Source organism: Neophocaena asiaeorientalis, unplaced genomic scaffold, assembly GCF_003031525.2.
Source record: "Neophocaena asiaeorientalis asiaeorientalis breed wild unplaced genomic scaffold, Neophocaena_asiaeorientalis_V1.1 scaffold125, whole genome shotgun sequence".
Taxonomy (NCBI): Eukaryota; Metazoa; Chordata; class Mammalia; order Artiodactyla; family Phocoenidae; genus Neophocaena; species Neophocaena asiaeorientalis.
Genome location: NW_020174425.1, coordinates 1554199 through 1577339, shown reverse-complemented (window position 1 = coordinate 1577339; position 23141 = coordinate 1554199). Strand labels below are relative to the sequence as shown.

At 37.8% G+C, this 23141-nt stretch overlaps 1 protein-coding gene across 2 annotated transcripts in view; it reads left to right on the top strand.

Moving 5' to 3' along the window:
* Window positions 1–22773, top strand: part of DSE (dermatan sulfate epimerase) — a 67357-nt gene extending 44584 nt beyond the window's left edge. For both annotated transcript variants that reach the window (XM_024756697.1, XM_024756698.1), the window contains 4 exons: window positions 11285–11538; window positions 15144–15383; window positions 17791–17998; window positions 20095–22773. In XM_024756697.1, coding sequence (XP_024612465.1) covers window positions 11285–11538; window positions 15144–15383; window positions 17791–17998; window positions 20095–21862 — 2470 coding nt within the window. In that variant the 3' untranslated portion in view covers window positions 21863–22773. The remainder of the gene's footprint in view (window positions 1–11284; window positions 11539–15143; window positions 15384–17790; window positions 17999–20094) is intronic.
* The last annotated feature ends 368 nt before the right edge of the window (window positions 22774–23141 follow it).

The window sequence follows — 23141 nt, the reverse complement described above, 5'->3', positions numbered from 1 at the left end:
GAGCACGGGGTCTAGGCATGCAGGCTTCAGTAGTTGCGGAGCACGGGCTCTAGGTGTGTGGGCTTCAGTAGTTGCGACACGCAGGCTCAGTAGTTGCAGCTCGTGGGCTCTAGAGTGCAGGCTCAGTAGTTGTGGTGCACGGCCTTTGTTGCTCCGCGGCATGTGGGATCTTCCCAGAGCAGGGCTCGAACCTGTGTCCCCTGCATTGGCAGGCAGATCCTTAACCACTGTGCCACCAGGGAAGTCCCTTTCTTTCTATTTTTAAGATTCTCTTTAATTTTTGAAAATTTAATAATGTGTCTTACTGTGGGTCTTTGTAGAGGCATCTTTTTTGATACTCTGGGGTACCTGTATCTGGGGGGCTGTTTCTTTCTCCTCAGGTTAGGAAAGTTTTCAGTCATTATATCTTTGCATAAGCTTCTCTCCCTTCCTCTCTCTTCTTCTTCTGGTACCCCTGTAATGTGTATATTAGTCTTCTTATGGTATCCCATAAGTCCCTTAAGCTATCTTCACTCTTTTTTATTCTTTTTCCTTTTTGCTCTTCTGATTGGATGAATTCCACTGCTCTCTCTTTAAGTTCACTGATCCTTTCTTCCACTTGATCTAGTCTGCTGTTGAATCCTTCTATTGAATTTAGTTCAGTTATTGAATTTTTCAGTGCTCAGTACAATGCAGTGCTCAGTACTTTTTAATATTTTCTGTCTCTTTGTTGAAGTGCTCCCCTTGTTCACGCATTGCTCTCCTGACTTTGGTGAGCATTTATGACTGTTATTTTGAACTCTCTATCCGATAAATCACTCATCTCCATTTTGTTAAGGTTGATTACTAGAGATTTATCTTTTTCTTTTGTTTGGAACGTATTCTCCTATTTGTTCATTTTATATTGAATCAAATCTGAAACATAATTTCATCTCAATATTTATTTCTGACTTAATTTTAAATATCTGAAATATTTACATGGTTCACAATGTGCCATGTCAGAATCATATTACAAATAATGCCATGATAAATAACCTTATGCATATATGGTTTTTTATTTGTGGACATATGTCTTTGGGGTAGATTACTATAAGTGGTATTACTGGATCAAAATATAAAATGTTTATAAAATTTGTTAAATGTTACCAAGCTCTACCCCATAGGATTTGTACTACCCTGCACCCCTAACGGCGTTTTAAGAGTGTGCCTATTTCTCCACAGCTTTGACTAGAGTATTTGTCCTATGTGAGATTTTTACTGATTCAAATGTTAGATCAGTTGTAACTTGATTTAAAATTCTTTTATAATAAGTGGAGATGAGAATTTTGAATGAGGGATGTTTGCTCTTTTTTTGTTGTTAACTGTCTTGTTTGTCACTTGCTCATTTTTCCAATAAGATTTTGATCTTTTTCTTAAATTTTATGAGCCTTTGGTATGTTAGGATAAGTCCAACTGTATTCAGAGTATATGAAACAAATATTTTTCCCCAGTTTATTCATGTTTACTTGTGGTCTTTTTTTTCCCCCTGTGCAAAAGGTTTTGTCTTATTTTTTCTTTTAAGCTTTATATGGCCAAAATGATCAGTCTTTTCTTCTATTGCTTCTTGTTTTTGAATCATAGTTGGAAAGGCTTTTCCTTCTCCAGGTCACAGAGGAATTCATCCATGCTTTCTTTTAAGATTTTTTATCTCATACTTTATATTTAGATGCCTAATTAATTTAGAGTTTATTTTCTTGTATTCTATGAGGTTTGGATCCAATTTTCTCCTTTTTTCAAATGACTATCTAGTTGTTCCCGTATAACTTGTTGGAGGGTACTTCTTTTCCCTATTGATTTTTGATGCCACCTTTATCACATACCAAGTTTCCATATGTTTTGCACCTGTTTCTGAATTTTGTTTCATTCCATTGGTATGTCTATCTATTCATATGCCAGTACCACTGTGTTCTGATTAGCGAAGGTTTATAGTGTGTCTTCTTCTCTGGCAGAGCTAGCCACCCTCCATCATTGTTCTTTTCATTGACTTCCCTGGCTCTTCTTGCATGTTTAATTTTTTCTTAAAAATCAGATCAACTACTTCTAGGCATTGTTTCTCACATGATCACTGGATACTTGCATAGTCATTGACTGAAGTGATGACATCTATGAATTGTTCAACTGAACTTTTATTTATTTATTTATTTGGCTGTACCATGTGGCATGTGGAACTTTCCCAACCAGGAATCGAACCCGTGCCCCCTTCCTTGCATTGGAAGCATGGAGTCTTAACCACTGGACCACCAGGGAAGTCCTCAACTGAACTTTTAGAAACATTTTACATACATAAATATAAAGCATGTTAAACCTATAAAATACCAAGCTACTTTTTTAAAAGGCCAAAAATCATTTGATTAAGCTTTTCTGAACAATGCAGGAAATCTGGGTTATTCTCTCCTACCACCTTTTCAAGTTTCAGAATTTCTCCACTATAACAGATTCTTTTGTAATTTATTATTAGAATGTGATAGGTGAGCCTGTTTTAAACTCTAGTACTTTGAGCTCTGCCTTTCTTACAAAACAGAGGTCTTCTTATCAAATTTGAATCATCTTAATTATTATACTTCTCCCTCTTACCTTTTCAGGCTGGACAGTAGCCCAAAACACACTTGGCCAGCAAAAAGGGATTACAATTTTGAATGCTGTTTGATTCCATTTAAATAGAATGAAACAGCGTAGTTGGATAGCATACTTGGATATTTGGATTAAAGGACTTTGTGTCAGTGAATTAAACACTGGAATAATGACATGGCAGTGCCATTTCCCATTTAACAACACTACTACATTAGCTTGGTGTATATTTTGACACTCAGACTAATTCATTTTCTCTATAAGCCATCTAGAATACTTGTTTAAGTAAAAAAGAATATTCTTTTTAGTTTCTGCTTTTGCATAATTGACTCCTCAGTATTCTTGAGTAGGGCAAAACTGACCTAAATTTTTGTATTTTAGAACTTAATATTTGGAATATTGAATTTATAGCTTTAAAATGAAATTAAGTGGTAGTACTCTATATCTTGAATCCAGTGATTTCATGAATATGGAAATGAAGATTGTGGAAGAAAATGATCTTTTATAGTTCATGGTCGATAAGTCATTTTCCCTGAAGATGTCTTAATATACAGTCAATTCCCATTCTATCATTCTGTTATCCTTTTAGCAGTTGTTCTCTAGTAGGGAGCAAAGTAGATGTTCAAAAAGGAAAGCTCATTGTCTATTTCTGTGTCTGTAGCCCTGGCTAGCTTTAGGAGCTGAACATCCTCAGCGTGCAGGTTCAGGCCCACCAGCCCCTGGACCAGCTGGACCTGGAGCAGTACATTAGGAGCTTTACGCTCACCAGAGGTCTGTGGGGAGAAGGAAGAATTGTTTCAGGAATGCTACATGGTTGGAATCACATGTTCCTAGGGTGGGCCCTGAGCAACCTTGTGAGCACAGTATCATGATATCTCTCCTCATGTCTGCCCCTTTTCCCACACCTCATGCCTTGTTTCTCTCTTGGTATCATGAACATGGCAGGGCTTTGGAACCCTCTGTTGTATTTCAGCGTAAGTGCCCTTCTGCCTAGCTCTTGGTAGGTTTGCTGACTAGCCCTTTCTTCTGGCTGGGTTCTTATGGCAAAGTTGGTGACTTTCCTTATAAGCACAGTGCTTTCCCTCACCAGGAAGAAGTAAAAATTCTAGATTCAGGTAGTCCTGGATTCCATTCTTTAACTTAGCTACGTGATCTTCAACGAGTAATTTTCCTATCCAAATACCGCTTTTACAATCTATGAATTGGGGCTGTAACATCTAATGTGAATTTTGAAGATTAAATGAAATAAAGTATGTAAAGGGCTTGGCACACACTATGTGCTTAATTAATATGAAATATAACTTCTCTCTTTCCTCCCAACTATAAATAGTTAATTTTGCTTCATGATGCAAATGCCACCCCTTAGCCACCTGATCAAACATTTGGAATATGGACTACAAACCAGGCCAGAGTTGAGCTTGCTACCCACTCAGAGGCCCCTAGATCAAGTTTATCTATATTCCGGGCTTACTCTGCTCTTCTTGGCAAGTCACTGTCAGGGTCGCACTGTGCTTCACAGGCAAGGCCACACAGGTTAGAAATCCACTTCGTTTGGCTAAACGTTACAGGAATTACTTACAAAATTTCACATATTACTGACATTTAACATTTATGGCTAGTTTTTATGTTTAACTTACAGAGGGGAAAAAAGACGAATCACAATTGCCATGAGTCATATTTTTAAAAGCAGTGGTAACACATGACCCTCCTAACTTACTGGAGGTGGTTTCCAAGCACAGAAAAACGGAATGACTTTCTGTCAGGTTACTGTCTTCAGGACTCTTTTAGAATGAATAGATTGATTTACATTTTAAGAATAGAACTGACCTGGGCTTCCCTGGTGGTGCAGTGGTTGAGAGTCCGCCTGCCGATGCAGGGGACACGGGTTCGTGCCTTGGTCCGGGAGGATCCCACATGCCGCGGAGCGGCTGGGCCTGTGAGCCATGGCTGCTGAGCCTGCGCGTCCGGAGCCTGTGCTCTGCAACGGGAGAGGCCACAACAGTGAGAGGCCCGCGTACCGCAAAAAAAAAAAAGAATAGAACTGACCTTATATTGGCATATTTTGGTGATGTGAGCCAGTACATGCTATAGGCAGAGGTGTAGCTTATGTGCAGTAGACACAGCTGCAGTGAAGCTGGCAAATGTGAAGTTGGTGCTGCTCTGCCCTGTAAAGTTACATCTGGGAATTTCTAGAGCTCATCGCTGCACTGTACGTTTAAATTCTTAATTCCTTTCAGGCTTATTTCATTTTCTCTTAAATTTATATTCATACATGAACGTCTAGTGTCTAAAATAAACCAGATTTTGAAATATGAATCTTTTACTTTATGAATTTACTATGTAAATATTTTATAGGGTTATAAAACTGTATGTTATCTCAAAATGAGAAAAAGAAGGACTGTTTTGAGCTCTACTTTTTGGAAACATTTAACAAACAGTGGAGCCTCATTTAAACATACTTTTGAAAACACACAGACTTGCTTATACCATGGATCAAATCATGACCTTCAAAATACCATTACGTATGAAAATCCTGGTATAAAATTGTCAAGCTGTAAAAAGTGCTCAAAAACAGGACTAATAACCATAATGACATTGTAAAGGGAGTTACGAGTTGTCCCACTGTTTCCAGTATTTTTTTTTTTTTTTGTATATCGTTGATTCATTTAAATATTTAAATATCAGTGACCTCTTGACACCTCTTAGATTTTAAATACAGAACTTCTGTTATTCCAAGTATTTATTTTAACAGTATTTGTATAAATGAAATAGTATAAAAATTTAAACAATATGATACCTAGACTATTCTGTGAACCTCAGAATACCTAAGATTAATCTTAGATACCTAAGTATTAATCTTTTCACAGATAATAATTTTCTACAAAATATCTACTAAGACTATATGGAAAATATATGAATATAACTGATCATTTTAAAACAAATCTATGCAAATAAAAATGGATGCCAACATTGTTATTAGACTTTTTATGTTAGTCATTGCATCAAGTAAGCTGTCAATTTTTAAGTAATAGACTCCTTAGATTGCCTACTTTTGTACTCTGTACATAGTAGTTCAAAAGCATTTATGATAATGGAAGCAGTCTAACCACAGGAAATTGTTATAAAAATTCTGATTAGTGAAGCTACTAAATTTTGGAAAGGTTTTTATGTCTCTTCCTTTCACAGTCACAACTTGATTTATGGAAATAGCACATCATGATAAACCCTATGCCTTTCCCCACCAATACCATGCACCCCAACCCAGGTAATTAATAGTTCCTTTCTATGTTCGCATCATTCTGTTTCACATAAATTCACTTAAATTCACCTTTGGAAATATTCTAGGCAGCAGATTTTAAATGTTTTGGACTCAGAACTCTTTTACACTCTTAAAAATTAATGAGGACATCAGACATCAAAGAGCTTTGTTTATGTGGGCTATACCTATTGAAATTTACCATACTAGAAATTAAAGCTAAAAATTTTTTTTAAATATTTATTCATTCTCTTGAAAGATAAATCTATTTCATATTAACATAGATAACATATTTTTAGGCAAAAAATAACGAGATTTTTGGAGACAAAATATTTAGTGTGAAGGAGATCATTGTTTTATACTTTTGCAAATCTTGCATATCTTCTTCTGTATTCAGTTTGTTGCAATGTAGTGTTTAAGTTGAAAATGTGAAGAAATATGAAGAAAATCCAGCTTCACACAGATATCTGACTGAAAAGGGAGGAGTATTTGAAGAGTCTTTTCAGATAATTTTGACAGTTTTCTTTGCTACTGTACTAGAACTTGACAAGTAGTAGTTTTGTAAAAGTTAGTTCTATGTGGAATCTGGATTATAAAAGTTAGTTTCAATGTGGAATCTGAAACCATGTTAGTTAATAAAATTCCTCATATATTTTAATTGGTAAAAAATCCATTAGTATGCTTTGTACTTATAATGAATCTTTTATCTTTGTATGGTTTTATAATATGCCTTTTTTATTTGAATGTTTATTCACTGAGTTATTCCCATCTTCCAAATGTTGATGCATTTAGTTATATAATATAAAAATAAATCACACTTGTTATCAATACAATTTTTCCAAAATTCTTTTTATTTTTGCTTGAAAGCTCAAATTTTGTCATTGTCAACAAAACCTTTCAGTTTTTCTTGAACTGGCAGGCTTCCTTGTTTCAAAAAGACTTCCACTTAAATACCCAAGTCTAAAAAACTGTAATTTGTCAGTTGGTCATTCTCTGACGTAAAAACGATGTTTCGTGAAAAAGCAAGGAGCTAGTTCAGCTCTCAACTAAATGCACAATTTCTTCTCCTCACGATAGTTATTTACTTTGCTACGGATAGTGCTTTTTACATACTTCCCATTTCATCACATGGGCTATTAGAAAGATATGAACTAAAAAGGTTGAGATTTTATAAAATTAATAACTTTTACCACTTTATCAAGGATATTCTTAAGTGAAACTGGCTTTTTTTTTTTTTAAACTTAGAGTCCACGGCAGTATGCAGAATCATACAAGGATTACTAGAGCAGTTCAGTGCCCCTGCCTGGCTTGCTAAGATGCCAACATTCTTAACCCACTAGTACTTTTGCACCATTAGTGCAAATATCAACATATAACATCTTTATATTATTATGAGAATAATTTTTAGTCATGGATCCCCTGAAAGAGTCTCAGAGACCCCAGGGGTCCATGGACCTTAATTTAAGAATAGTTCTCTAAGCAGGGGAAAGTATAGCTTATAAAAAGGAATACAGTAAAAATTTTCCTAACTAACCTCCTCTTAACTTACTTAGTTTTCTTAACTAACCACCTCTTAACTGACTTGCCAATGAAATTAACCTCCATTCCTTGTATAACTGGCAGCAGCTCTCAGAGACTGCTGAATGTCAAGGCTGTGTCCATTAATTTCTGTTGCCACCCGTAGAATTATGTGCTTAGCAAATGTCAGTCGTATTTATTCTCAAACCAGTTTATGCCACTTTCACTAATACCTGTAATTACACAATTTTAATAATATTATACAAATAGAATAAGTGTGAGTTTATAAAAAAGAATTAATATTTCCAAAACCAACTTAAATGCTTTGGAATGACTTACTATAAAAAATTGCTGTCATAATTTAATGTGGATGAGATTAGTAAAAGTTTAGGGAAAAACTCATAAAAGTCTGGAAGGATTCTATATTCCTTCACAAGTATCTTTAATTTCTTCCTATATTAAAGAAACCAAGGCTGGAAATTGTGATGATGTGTTATATGTGTTCTTTGCAGGGAAAAACAATGACACTGATCCGTAGACCCACATTCAAAGACAAGGCTTTTAGCTCCCCTTCAAAAGATTGGTAAATATGTACAAATAAATATTTTAAGCTGCAATAAAATTCATAAATTAATACCTGTATCTTTCCTTTGTGATTCTTAACATGCTTCTTTAGTAGTTTTAGTAACTGCTCGTTAGGATCACATTGAATACGATAGTTCCTTTGCTGCTATTCATGAGCTAGAAGCAAATTTCCTTTGGTTTCCATGACAGTAAAATATAGTCTCATCCATAATTACTCTCTGTATCTGAAGATGAAACTGGGTAAAAATGTAGTGGTAAAGAATCTAGGTAACCTCTTAGAAGTGTAGCTATTACAGATCAGATTTCATAATGATATAGTGATGCACCTGGTGGTACCAGGAACTCTTTTGTTTTTTTAAATCAGTGTGGTAGGATTTTGTTGAATTGGAAACTGCTTGGAGTAAGCAACAATATGTGGGAACTTGGAAATTTTCTCACAAATTGTATAGTAATATTTCCTGAAGAACAATTATATTAAATGTTCTTTTATCTATAAAAAATAAGTTCGGGGCTTCTCTGGTGGCGCAGTGGTTAAGAATCTGCCTGCCAATGCAGGGGACACAAGTTCGAGCCCTGGTCCGGGAAGATCCCACATGCCGCGGAGCAACTAAGCCCGTGCGCCACAACTACTGAGCCTGAGCTCTAGAGCCCGTGAGCCTCAACTACTGAAGCTGGTGCGCCTAGAGCTCGTGCTCCGCAACAAGAGAAGCCATCGCAATGAGAAGCCCGCGCACCGCTATGAAGAGTAGCCCCCGCTCGCCGCAACTAGAGAAAACCCGCGCTCAGCAATGAAGACCCAACACGGCCAAAAATAAATAAATCAATTTATTTAAAAAAAAAAAAAATAAGTTCACTGGTGTATCAGACGTGTCAGGGCTCGGTAGATGGTAGCAGCTCATTGATGCCAGCTTTAATCATGGCTACGTGTATGTGCTGTCATTTATAGGTGACATGGTGCAAAGACACAGGACTGGGGAAAAAATGCCTTGGAGTCTCTGCCTGCTTCCCCAATCACTATAAGTCAGTGAAGATTGTGTTTCTAACTCCCTGGCAGTGAGCTTGCAGTCTGAGTTGTTTTTTTTCCTAGAAGTAGGGAATTAATTTACACTCTTCATAGTCTGTTTACAACCAGTGCACACACTGGCCAGCTGACTGGCAAGGCAGCTTTGTCCGTGGCCAACTGGTTAAGAAGCTCATCAACTTTAGTCATTTTAGCACCAGGCTGTATCACTAGCACAGCTAACCAAACACTGAAGTTATTGTTAAATACCAAGGGATTCTTCCAAATTCCTGATTTCTTAATCATCACATATTCATTGTCAACAGTGTAGCCTAGTTTTATAGGCTTGTTCCTTCCTTTTTTTCTTTCTTCCCCAAAATATTTATTGAAAGTCCCCTGTGTGCCAGACACTGTTGTAGGATTGGGGATCCAATAGTGAATACAACAGAGAAGAAAAGATAACCCTGCCCTTGTAGAACTTCAATTCTAGTAGGGGATACTATGCATATGCATATACATATACATACTTAAACGCTAAGAGGACAAAAAAGTGAGGAAGGCAAATGAAATACTGTGAGTTGGGGAGTAATGCTGAAGTTCTGACAGAGTGAGCAGAGAAGGCCTTACTAAGATCAGGTCTTTAATATAAACTCCTGAAAGAGGAGCACAGTCTAGAAGAGGTAGTCTCTCAGAACATGTTAAGTATTCTTAACCTAGGGTCTGTAAGGTTTGTATGGGAGAAATACTGCATCTTAATTTTCACTAACTCTAACTGAAATTTTAGCATCTCTTCTAAATCATAAATCTGGATAACCAACTATAGTAATATCAGGAGAACCTGTAACTTTGTCACATATTTTCATGTCACATTCAGTTACTGTGTACATCTCAAAATATTATTTATGCTCATCACTACTTATACATTATCATAGTTACTATCCCTGCCATTAAATCTTGTATTTTAATGCCTTAATAAAGAATTACATATATCACAATTTTTAAAAGGATCTGTACTGATAGTTATATTTCAAAGTAATACCTTTCCTGGTACCTCTATGTATTATATGTTATGAATTTTAAAACATTGAGAAAGAGGCTGAGGCTTCACCAGTTAGCCAAAAAGAGGCTCTGGCATAGAAATGTTAAGCTTTAGTTTAATCCCTAACTGAGAGCTTTCTTCCACCTCCCGCAAGTACAGCACACCCTTCATTTGTTTCCCTCTTTTAGAGATTACTCAAATACATCCTGAACAGATAGGGAGGGTTTTCTGGATAATTCCCTAGAACTGTGATTGCATAAGATCCTTTTTCGCTTCCTGTGTCATGCAGGCCACACACTATTAATGTACTTGCAGAATTATGTAGCAAGTCAAGCAGAAATTTGGTTTCCGAGAAAATGACAGTTTAATACTTCACAGATCAGCTTTTATAGACTTCCCTGAAAAGTACTTGAAGAATCTTAAAGGCAGTGCAGTTCATTCTATGAGAAAAAATGAGACGCAGAAATCTGAGTTAGAATCAGCTCATTTTACTCCCTTACACCAGCGTTTTAGCCACTCTCCTCATCATGGCATTGACCAAGCGGGTCTGTCTAGATTGAGAGGTCCCAAACTGTACACCGTGGTACCTTCACCTTGACCAGCCCGTGAGAAATAAGATGGGATATACATACATGTTGGACAGTTTCAGCACAGCAGCCATGGAACAGAACCGAGAACCCTACTGCAGGTAGAAAGGGGAGGGCAAGCACTAGTTAATGGGTACTCCAGAGAATTTTGATCTGCCATGACGTTATGTGCTTTTGATCTCTTTGAATATATTCTTCTACCTTTCATGAAGAGTAAAGAAAAAAGTCAAAAGTGGGCTTCCCTGGTGGCGCAGTGGTTGGGAGTCCGCCTGCCGATGCAGGAGACACGGGTTCATGCCCCGGTCCGGGAAGATCCCACATGCCGCGGAGCGGCCGGGGCCCGTGAGCCATGGCCGCTGAGCCTGCGTGTCCGGAGCCTGTGCTCCGCAACGGGAGAGGCCACAACAGTGAGAGGCCCACGTACCGCAAAAAAAACCCAAACCAAAACAAAAAAAAGGTCAAAAGTAAAAAAATCTCAACATCTTGATGTTGCCAGAAGCTGGAGAGAGAAAAGTGTTTACTCTGTAATTTTCACATTAGACAAACTTTATGCTTGTGTCTTATGTGGAGGGAAATCTATCTTTTGTGTCATTAAGCCTTTTGGATTGTATCTCCACTTGTGTCCTTTAGTTCTGAGAAGTAGACACTTTAAAAGTGTGGTGAGGGCGGTGAGCCTGCTGGCACTCATTTGCGTGGCTTCTTCTCCTTTACAGGTTGGTGAAAGATGCTCCTTGGGATGAAGTTCCACTTGCTCACTCCCTGGTTGGTTTTGCCACTGCCTATGACTTCTTGTACAACTACCTGAGCAAGACACAGCAGGAGAGGTTTCTTGAAGTGATTGCCAATGCCTCGGGATATATGTATGAAACTTCATACAGGAGAGGATGGGGATTTCAATACCTGCATAACCATCAGCCCACCAACTGCATGGCCTTGCTCACAGGAAGCCTGGTCCTGATGAATCAAGGTGCGTACGGACACACCGAGGGGACGCCTGAGCTGACATCACTTGTCGTTACCGTGTTGTGAGCAAAGCATTTATATGACTAGTCTAAGTATACATTCATGCTTGGATCCTAACTAAGCCCATAAGATGAAGTGATATCTGGGACACCTCTTGAAGAGTTGAGAGACATCTCTTTCCTCATTTCTGCTTGTTATATTAGCCTGAAGGTTACTTGAGTATGGCGTTTGATTGTCCCAAGCCATATCCTTACAGCACAGGATCAGTGGTGAATCTTCCTTTTTCCAAAGATTTTTGACAGTGAAGGCAGCCAGCCTGGATAGAGTTTTTAAAAGCTGAACAGATGTTTTATTATATGAACTGAATAGTCCTCATACACAGGTGTGTATCATTACAGCACTACTTTTTTTGTCCCTCTAAAGACTACTTTAAAACAATCAACCTGCATCATTCAGGTCAAATTTGGAATTGACTTTTGTGGAACGTATAGCTGCTTTACCTTATTGTATTATGTAATTGCTAATATTGCATTTTCTTTGTTCTTGTAATTCTGACTTAATTACAACTCCTGTGGAAGTCTATAAATGACTAAATAAGATTATGTTTAAGAAAAACAACCCTAAGATCACAGTAAGTTATTAGAATTAAATATATACTCGTAACTGGCAAATCTAAAAGAGTTTAACTCTGGATTATATTCCCCATAAGAGTTAGTAAGCATTTTGCACATTATCCAGCATCAGATTTTACCCAAGCCTAGCTTTCTCCCTTGTCATATGAACCATCACTTTTAATTAGGTCTTAGAAGAAAAGAAACTAAAATTAATTGAGCATATGGCATGTGCTAATCCTTGTCCATATTTTATTTAATTCTCACATCAACCATATAAGGTAGCTGGGATTGGGACCCAGTTCTAGACAAGCTCAAACTTCATTGTCTTTCCACTATATTTTGTTACCTCTCTCAGAATAGAAGTTCAATTTTAGTAACTTAAGGAAAGCTTGATTAAGAGGGTAAATTTTCATGCTAGCTCCCTTTGCCCCCCACTCTCACAAAAACAAATGAAATTTTAAAAGTCAAGAGGTAAGCCATGTGAACACCTACCATCAAACCATTTATAAATCCACAGGCCTGTGGAAAGACAGCATCATGAATTGGTGGAAAGAACCTTGGAGTGAGCTGGATTGCAGCTTGGGGCCTTGAGTTTTAGTCTAGCACAGTTTTATTTCCTTAGATAAATTTTAGTTCTTTACCAACAGGAATAGAGCTTATTTCTTCATTCCTCACAGTAGATAAAATTGTTCCAGATATTAAGCAGGCACCTAAAATACTGGCTCGAATTGGGTCAAAATTTGAATTTTCTTCTGGCAGGAGTTTTCACATGCCTTTGTTTTCTGAGTAAAGTAATGGATTGCTCTGGGATCTACTCTCCCAGAGCCATTCCATAAGCAGCACACACATTTCTAAGAAGATGGGACAAAAGGAGTGAAATCTCTGGTCCTGCACATCTCAGTTAATAATCAGACTTACAGCCCCGGCTTTCTTGGCAGCCTCGCTCTAACTTTAGGAGCTACCTCAAGCCACTCTGTGCCAATAATTCCATGTTCTCAGAGCAGCCTTGTAGATACTGACTGAGGTAGCTTAGTCAGGTGTAGCTCCTACTGGACTCAGATGAAATTTCAGCAGTGAGAGAGTTAGGATTTTTCCTCTGTTCTGCTAACCCTGTCTTAAGGCTTAGGGTACAGGGCCCACAGGATCACACGTATGCAGTTTACAAATCAGTTGGAAAGAAGACAGGTGTGAAATGTTTAAATGACTACACCATACTTATAATATTATCACGGAATGAAATAAGGGGGATCATGAATTTATGATTAAATATCCAACGAGTGTGTTAAGTTTGAATTCAGGAGAACAAGGTTCTTTAGGTGAATTTGAGATGGTTCATGAAGCTTTGAAGGATGGGTAGGATATGGATAACTGAAAATAATGAACATTCCAGGCAAGGTGTATGGATGATGGAAAAACATACAGGGCAGAGCATCAGTAACAACAATATTGGTACCTCGTATTGACAGATTTGAAGTTTACAAAGGTAGACATTGCCTCGTCTCATGAATAGGGTTTTTATAAGGAAAATCAGGTAATATCTGGGGAGCAGTGAGTAGCAGTTCTAATTTTAAACATCAGTCACATTGGTATCTCATTGGAGATGGAGGATACAGAGAGAAAAAAGATGAGGATGATTGAGATTTTAAACTCTAATGACTAATGGAAATTGAAAACTATGCAGAAGGCTGGCAGGTCAGGTGTGGAGCTGGATGGGAGAAGGAGCCAGTGTACAATTAACAGTAACCTCTGCACGGCAGAGCCTGAGAATGGTGCTGCACCCCCATGAGATGAGAGCTTGGTCTTACGTAGCCTGGAACCTTGGATTTAGGCTGGGAGGTACCTGGTGGTACCTGGGCCTCTGGAAGCCCCCATACCCAGCACACCTAGTAGACTGTGGTAGAGGGTTCAGCATGGATGATCACACGCACGTCTATGGGAGTGATACAACAAAGTCCACTCATTAGGAGGCAGTGAGCTTAATTTTATCCTTAGGGGTTGTGTATTTTAAATACAAGCAAACAAAACAAACCTTAAATCTAAAGACCTAGGTTCAGATCAAAGTTCTGTTCATTTTTAGTCATATGCCAGAGGACAAGTCAACCTTTCTGTAATTTTGGGGTAATAATGCATAATTGAGTTGTTAAAAGGATTAAGTAAGATTATGTTCGGTGCTGTGTAAATTATAAATGTTACGAAATGTGAGGACTTATTGTTGCCTAAATGCTGGTCTCACAAGAATTATAGGAAGATAGCATTTCCGAGTCAAAAGGATTTTAGAAAAATTTTTAGACCTTTAATTTTCAGCTGGGGAAATTGAAAAATGTGGCAGGTTGAAGAAGTGCTTGAACAAAATCATGTGGCTCATTTCTGGTAGATTAGGGACTCCCAGTTGATTTTTGTCACCTTTAGATTGCCACTCCAATGGTCTCTCCACCCCACTGTGCTGCCTCTTCCAATGCTGTGGAATCTAAAGCCACGTAAAGGATGAGGTATTGTCTTCTAAGAACAGGACACGTTGGAGAATATTCATGTAGCATTTATAGTATTTGCAGCTCGTTAAAAATTCTGTAAAATAATGATGACAGTTTTTGTGAAGCGGAAAACTTCAAAAATATTTTCAGTGTTTTCTAGAAAAATTGAGTGAAAGTCTCAATGTACAGATCGTTTCTTGCAGACATAAAGTATGTACAATTTGTAATCTTAGATGTGGTGTGGTTTCAGTTTATTTAAGATTATGAAATGACTGATACTTACTTAAAGGTTTGTCTTTAATTAATAAATGACCTGTATTCAAGAACTGCTTAACTTAGATCATGGACTCATCATAAACCTGGGCTAGCAGGATGTTATTTATAATGTTGATAAGTGAGAGTTTTCCAAAATGCAATTTGCAGTATAAACTGGTCAGATAACTCAGAGGGTTTTATTTGGCCATATTTTTGTTTTTAGTTTGTTACAGCCTTAGTCATTGTTTCCATGTGTTTTCATCTTTCAGGGTATCTTCAGGAAGCTTACTTATGGACCAAACAAGTTCTGACCATCATGGAGAAGTCTCTTGTCTTGCTCCGAGAGGTGACAGACGGCTCCCTCTATGAAGGAGTTGCATATGGCAGCTACACCACTAGATCACTCTTCCAGTATATGTTTCTTGTTCAGAGGCACTTTGACATCAACCACTTTGGCCACCCATGGCTTAAACAACACTTTGCATTTATGTATAGAACCATCCTGCCAGGTACAGTGAGGACTTAGAAGTGGGAAAACATTAAAGTACTGTAATTTTTTCTGATTATGAAGATGGACTAGACTAAGAAAAGAAACGTGGGATTTGAGCCATATTGAGGTTAAAGGGATTTTTTTTTTAATCAGAGAATAATTCAAGAGTTGTATATAGCCAGGAATATTTGGAGAGTTAATGTGATTTAGGTATTATAAAGCTTAGAGCTTAACAGATCAAATATAATTTGTAGCCTCCACAGTACTTTTATTTTTGTATGTGTACAAACTTGGGTACATATACAAACTCATTTTCATGAATGTAAACGAAACAAAAATACTTATGATTACATGTTAATTTTCCTTTATGTGTGATCCCTAATTGATCCTACTTTACTTTTTTAGTTTTAAATTTTTTCTTCCAAACTATACAAGCATGATTCAAAAGAAAGATTACATCTACATATTTAAATTGGGGGTTTAGTATTCTCTTAACACATTTTTGACCAGAGACGTATTACAGGCACAGGTGTTAGTTTCTGCAGAAATCCCCTGGCCAATAATGTGTTAATACTCAAAATATTTTATGCAAATAAATGGTGTAAGATATAAAAGCAAACCAAAAAATGAATTTCTGGGACTTCCCTGGCGGTCCGGTGGTTAAGACTCCGCTCTTCCACTACAGGGGCCGTGGGTTCGATCCCTGGTTGGGGAACTAAGACCCACGTGCCACGCAACACGGCTGAAAATTAAAAAAAAAGAAAAGAAAGATAAAAATGAATTTCTATGAAACTTCTAATTTCTTGTTGCTATGTAGCTTAGCCTTTTAAGAGAACTGGCTCACACACACACACACACACACACGCACGCACACACACGCACACATATATAAAGAGTTTATTCATTTCTAGGACAGCCTATAACTCTCCTTATTTCAAAACAGGACTATCGTGTTAGAAAAAGTTTAGGAGGTAAATTTTCATCAGGGTGGGTTTTCCCTCAGTGAAATGCAATTTTTTAGTTGAATGATTCGAGACCTACAGCAAACAATCCCGTTTTTAAATCTTTTTGCTCTGGTTATATACACATAGATTGGATAGGATCTCCATTATTGGATTAGTTATCAAAAAAATACTGCAGAGCAAAAGAACCATGTTTAGTTTAGAAAAATTTAGTTTAGACTCACATGCGGAGCCCTATTGTTTTGGTTATCCTTAAGCATGCAGGAGAGGCCTCTTTTATCTTTAGTTTATCTTGGTAAACAAAGGCCATCTAAAGCAGGGGCCTTTAAGAGGTCTCAGTGCTTTGTAATTTGATCTGAGTTCTAACAGCCAGCCACATCAGGACTTGCGTTTGCTGTGAACTATGTATGTGGCTACTGCCTAAGGTGGAAAAGACAATATGAGCACCTCTAAGAGGAGAAATCATGTATTTGTGTCAATTAGTAAAACAACCTTTATTGAACATTTATGTGCCAGGCACTATAATAGGCAGGGGATTCAGAGTAATAAAACATCCCATCTGCTTTTAAGATACAGGTTAGTAGAAGATTCAGAAAAATCACATTTTATAGTAAGATTTACTTGGACGAGAGTTTACTAAACTGCTAGAAGCAAAAACATTAGCTGTAAATCATGTAAATATGGTCATGCAGGCATTTTTAGAAGGGATTCTGTGTTAAGTCAGTCTGTTCTCAACAAGATTTCTTTTTTATTTTCTCTACAATGGCTATTCTAGTAACGATTATTCCTGTCTGACCCAGAGTTTTATTCCATTCTTCTTTTTCAAGAATGCCTGGAGCATTATCTGGTCTTAGCTACATTTGTTTTTCTGACCTATTCCAGTATGATCTTTACATATTCTTTCTTTTCTTCAACTTCTAATAGTACATACAGGCAGGACCTTCTCTGGAATTGTTTCATTTTCTTCCTATAGAAACTCCGTTTCTCCCCGAAACCTTATAATTTCTGCTGTATTGGATGCCAAGTTGAAGCACCTTATGTTATTTCTTGGTCTGGGATGTGGGATGAGTTGGTGGGAAAGCCAGTGCTGATTCCAGGTTCAGGGACTCACCATGCACAGGAGGAGAGATCTCCCATGTATCCATGCAATTATATTTGCATGTAGCATGGACATTAGAAAATGAGGAAGGTAGGCAACAAACCTAAGCATCCATCGTTGTTTCCATTACCAAAGACAAGTTGCCACATGACAAACTTGCACACAGGTTTGTGGAAGACTTTTAGAAGGATTCTGATTAACTGGCCTGGGGTAGAGTGAGGACATGGTGGTTTTTTGTTTCTTATTTTTATCCAAGGTACACAATTGAGTCTAATTTGGAACCAGGATTGAGAATCATTGTTTGGGCCTTTATGGAAGTAGGCAGTTTTAAACTTATCTTAATTCTGTCAAACTTCTTTCCCCAGGGTTTCAAAGAACTGTGGCTATTGCAGACTCAAATTACAACTGGTTCTATGGTCCAGAAAGCCAATTAGTGTTCCTGGACACATTTGTCATGCGTAACGGCAGTGGCAACTGGTTGGCTGACCAGATCAGAAGGAACCGTGTGATGGAAGGTCCAGGGACGCCTTCCAAAGGGCAGCGCTGGTGTACGCTTCACACAGAATTTCTCTGGTATGCTACCTTGTACTGGCTTTAAAGAGAAATTGTACCCAGGGGTATCGTGTGCTAATTTTTTTACATTAAAAAAGAAAAACGAATCTACTTTTTAACACTTTCTCCATGCCACCTATGTACTCGCAGCTTCAATTCAGTTCACATCACAGTTTTGAAATTCTGTTAGAAACATTTCCTTCCATTTAAGATCTAATTACTGTTTGCAGTTTTTGCTTTTCATGTATCAGAATCCTAGGCTCACACTATTTCCTAGATATGCATGTTTTGATTTACATCAATTTTGAAATCATATAAAGAGAAAAACCACGAAATTTAGACTGAGTTATTCTGATAATCGCACCAAAAAAAAAAAAAAAAAAAGTAGTAAAATGTTTTGTTTTGATAAATGGAGCATTATAATCTTCTAATAGCAAAGCTGTTGCTAAATTTTCAGAACTATTTAAAAGTGGTGACAGTATTTGACAGTTTTACTTTGATAATAAAAGAACCATGTAATTTTTTTTGCCTTAATCTTTTAAGCCTAGAAGGAGAAGCCAGGCTCTCCTTTTTAAAGTACTGCCAAATACATTTTTGGCATCCAATAAATTAAAATAAAAATTACAGGGAACTGGTTAATCATTAATCCCTGATGTCTTTTCAAGCTACTGAAGTTTGCATTCAACTCCAAAGTAAGCTTCTGTGGTTTGATTGCTTCTTTTCATTTACAAAAAAAAAAAAAAATTAAACAAGAGGGAAAAAAAAGTTAGTAAAGTGGTAACTATCATAATTTAACCAGCATTTTTAAAAACTATCTTCACAGATGAACTGCATATATTAACATGCAACCATTCTTGGCTCCTTTTAGGTATTTGAAGTAATTACTTAATAGTGGTTTTCACTTACCCGTAAATAAGCAAGAGAGTTCTATAAAGCTGATTATAGGAGTCAGATTAATGCTAAGTCTAAGTTGATGCAGAAAGTGCCTTTATGGGAATATGAAAACTGACCAAAACCTGAGAGGAGGATGGCCAGTTCCACTTGTTTCTGGATTTGTTAAATCATCATAATTAAGCCAGCACTGTACACTAGACTGAAGCAGAGAGACAATTGCTCATGTCCGTAACTGAGACTCCAGAACAAAAGACAAAACAGCCCAGATCAAATAAATATCAGTAAGATTAACTCTACCATAGGTGACTGATTCACTTTAGAGAAAAAGTATCTTAGAGCCTTTCTTCCCTTGAGCAGCAAATCATGTGAGCCTGTCAAGGCTGTTGTCTCAGATCACCAAAAGTGAACAGTCATCTTCATTATTATTTTTGGAGCCTTCCTGAATCAAAACCTGTGTTCTTAATCACGGTGAAAGTTTAATGTGAATTATCTTACTTTGATAATAAACACCATAAATTAAAATAAGAAACTTATATCAAAAAAAGCATGACATCATCTGCAGATTAAAACAAAACAAAACCTTGGAGTCGGGCTAGGCAGTGGGTGGCATGATCATAAATCCTCCACTGTTAGATCATTTCCTGGATTTCATCCATTCATATTCTTAGATGTGGTATTGGCAGTAAATTTTATCTAATACGTGAAATTCGACTCTATTTAAATTTATTTTTTTAGAGGGGGAAGAAAGTACTCTACCAGACTTTCAATAGTATCAGTTGTTTGCAGAACAGTGCTCCCTTAGCACTCAAGGATTGCTAGAGTCCAAATCTTAACATGTGGTTTCCTAGAATAGTAGCCCCTCAACTAGAGGTTTGGATGAGCTGCTTAATTCTATGAGCCCCCGTCGTTTGGGTGGCAGTTCTGAAATCATTAAGTGAAGAGGGTCCACGTAGCGATTATCAGTAGCTGTCATTTCCGGCTCAAACCCTTCACAGTTGTAAAGACACACTCCTCTCCCATTCACCAAGGGCATGCCCCTACACATGCTGATTATACGTGGGTGTTTTCAGAAATGCCCCTAATACAGTCTGCACCGCCAGTGCTCTGGGTGGCATTTTTATGTTGTTTCCTCCAGCCACGTTGCCGTGTGGCCTCGCGGCTCTGCTGTGTTCCTTTCACTTCTATCGGAAAACCATTTAATTTTTAAAAATTGATTCTTTCAGGTATGATGCCAGCTTGAAATCTGTCCCCCCTCCAGATTTTGGCACCCCAGCATTGCATTATTTTGAAGACTGGGGTGTTGTGACTTATGGAAGTGCACTGCCTGCAGAAATCAATAGATCTTTCCTTTCCTTCAAGTCAGGAAAACTTGGGGGACGTGCAATATATGACATTGTCCACAGAAACAAATACAAAGACTGGATCAAAGGCTGGAGAAATTTTAATGCAGGGCATGAACATCCTGATCAAAACTCCTTTACTTTTGCTCCCAACGGTGTGCCTTTCATTACTGAGGCTCTCTATGGGCCAAAGTATACCTTCTTCAACAATGTTTTGATGTTTTCCCCAGCTGTGTCCAAGAGCTGCTTTTCTCCCTGGGAAGGTCAGGTCACAGAAGACTGTTCATCAAAATGGTCTAAATACAAGCATGACCTGGCAGCTAGCTGTCAGGGGAGAGTTGTTGCTGCAATGGAGAAAAATGGTGTGGTTTTCATCCGAGGAGAGGGTGTGGGCGCTTATAACCCCCAGCTCCATCTGAAGAACGTTCAGAGGAATCTGATCCTCCTGCATCCACAGCTTCTTCTCCTTGTGGATCAGATACACCTGGGAGAGGACAGCCCCTTGGAGACAGCAGCAAGCTTCTTCCACAATGTGGATTTTTCTTTTGAGGAGACAGTGGTAGATGGGGTCCATGGGGCTTTCATCAGGCAGCGAGATGGGCTCTATAAAATGTACTGGATGGATGATACTGGCTACAGTGAGAAAGGAACCTTTGCTTCAGTGACATACCCTCGGGGCTATCCCTACAACGGGACCAACTATGTGAATGTCACCACACACCTCCGAAGTCCCATCACCAGGGCAGCTTACCTCTTCATAGGGCCCTCCATAGATGTTCAGAGCTTCAGCATCCACGGAGACTCTCAGCAGCTGGATGTGTTCATAGCCACCAGTGAGCATGCCTACGCCACTTACCTGTGGACAGGTGAGACTACAGAACAGTTGGCCTTGGCACAGGTCATTGCCGACCGTCAGAAAATTCTGTTTGACTGGAGTTCAGCCATCAAGAGCACCGTTGTCCCTGAGGTGAAGGACTACACCGCTATTGTGGAACAGAACCTGCAGCATTTTAAGCCAGTGTTCCAGCTGCTGGAGAAGCAGATCCTGTCCCGAGTCCGGAACACAGCCAGCTTTAGGAAGACTGCTGAGCGCCTGCTGAGGTTTTCAGATAAGAGACAGACTGAGGAGGCCATCGACAGGATTTTTGCCATATCACAGCAACAGCAGCAGCAGCAGCAAAGCAAGTCCAAGAAAAACCGAAGGGGGGGAGGCAAGCGCTATAAATTTGTGGATGCCGTCCCTGATATTTTTGCACAGATTGAAGTCAATGAAAAAAAGATTCGACAGAAAGCTCAGATTTTGGCACAGAAAGAACTGCCCATAGATGAAGATGAAGAAATGAAAGACCTTTTAGATTTTGCAGATGTAACATATGAGAAACACAAAAATGGTGATTTGATGAAAGGCCGGTTTGGACAGGCTCGGATGGTGACGACGACTCGCAGCCGAGCCCCAGCACTGTCTGCTTCGTATACCAGGCTGTTCCTGATTCTGAACATCGCGATTTTCTTTGTCATGTTGGCAATGCAACTGACTTATTTCCAGAGGGCCCAGAGCCTACATGGTCAAAGATGTCTTTATGCAGTCCTTCTAGTAGATAGCTGTATTTTATTATGGTTGTACTCTTCTTGTTCCCAATCACAGTGTTAGCACTGAAGCTATAAACTGCTTGATCGTTTTGTGGTCACAAGTCTGTGCAAAAAATAAAATCATTGCCCTCGTTTGTTACTGGATTTTTTCCCTCAGATTCTTTTAACAAGTTAAGGGGAAGGTACTTGCACACAAGAAAGCAGGGACATGGAGAAATCAGTATGGGTAAAGGCAAAGAATTTATCAAAGGAATGAGTAGCTCGGTTGTCACATGGTGTTTCTGGAAGTGGCTTGGCTGAATTAGCGGTCCATGTAATACTGCTCTTAAAAGAACAAAATGTCTGGTTTTAAGTAATATTTCTTCTTAAGAGAAAAAGACTTAGATAGAATTGGACTTTATTAATATTAATTTAATGCTATTAGCGATCTCCAGATGCTATTTTATGAAAAGACTGAAGCACACAATTCTAAGAAATACAGAAAAAAAATTTTAATGGTGTAGTCATGTTGAAAATAAATGTTAATAAGTCCTGGTGTGGTGGTGTCACCTTCCTTAGAGAGTAATTCATGAGTTAAGTGAATAACAGCATCTGTACATTAGGTTACTATTCGGATAACATAGTAAAATGATGGCAGATTATTGAAAAATTTGGGATATATTTCCAGTGGAAAACATATATCTATGAATGAATTTCCTTGATGATGTTGGTTTCAGCATACACATAATTGACTGCTTTTACACACCCATTGGTTATTCAATAAATGAGACAATTACAGGTAACTTAATTTTCTATTTTCCTTCTGTGGAAAAGTGTTATAGACCCAATGACTAACTTCAAAATAAATACATCCTGAACATTTATTTCAGTACCAAAGAAGATGGGGAAGCTAAAATTTGGATATGATTCTTACTTTTTTTTAATAGAAAACTTTCTTCAATTTATTTTGCTAAATAAACATCATAACTGTGATTTGTCTATAGTGTCTTTCTTCTTTTTTCCTATGTATTCAACAATTTTGAAATCTTTTAAGAAAAACTTTATTTGAGCGTGCGTTAATTAAACAAAATAGAGTTGGAATTGAAAGAAGTAATTTTTCTGCTTATTTACCTTTTTGTTTTTTAAACATATTTTAGACATTTAAAACAAAAGGCACATTCTGATATTGAAGTAATACCAAACTTTTAAAACATAAAATTTTCATATTTATTTTCAATTAAGTCCTCAGGAGGTAATAGCAGCACAGAGTACTGGAAACACATTCCACAGATTGATATTTCAGCATAAGAAAATGATAAAAGGAACTTAAAGTGCATTATCGCACATTTAGCATATTTGAG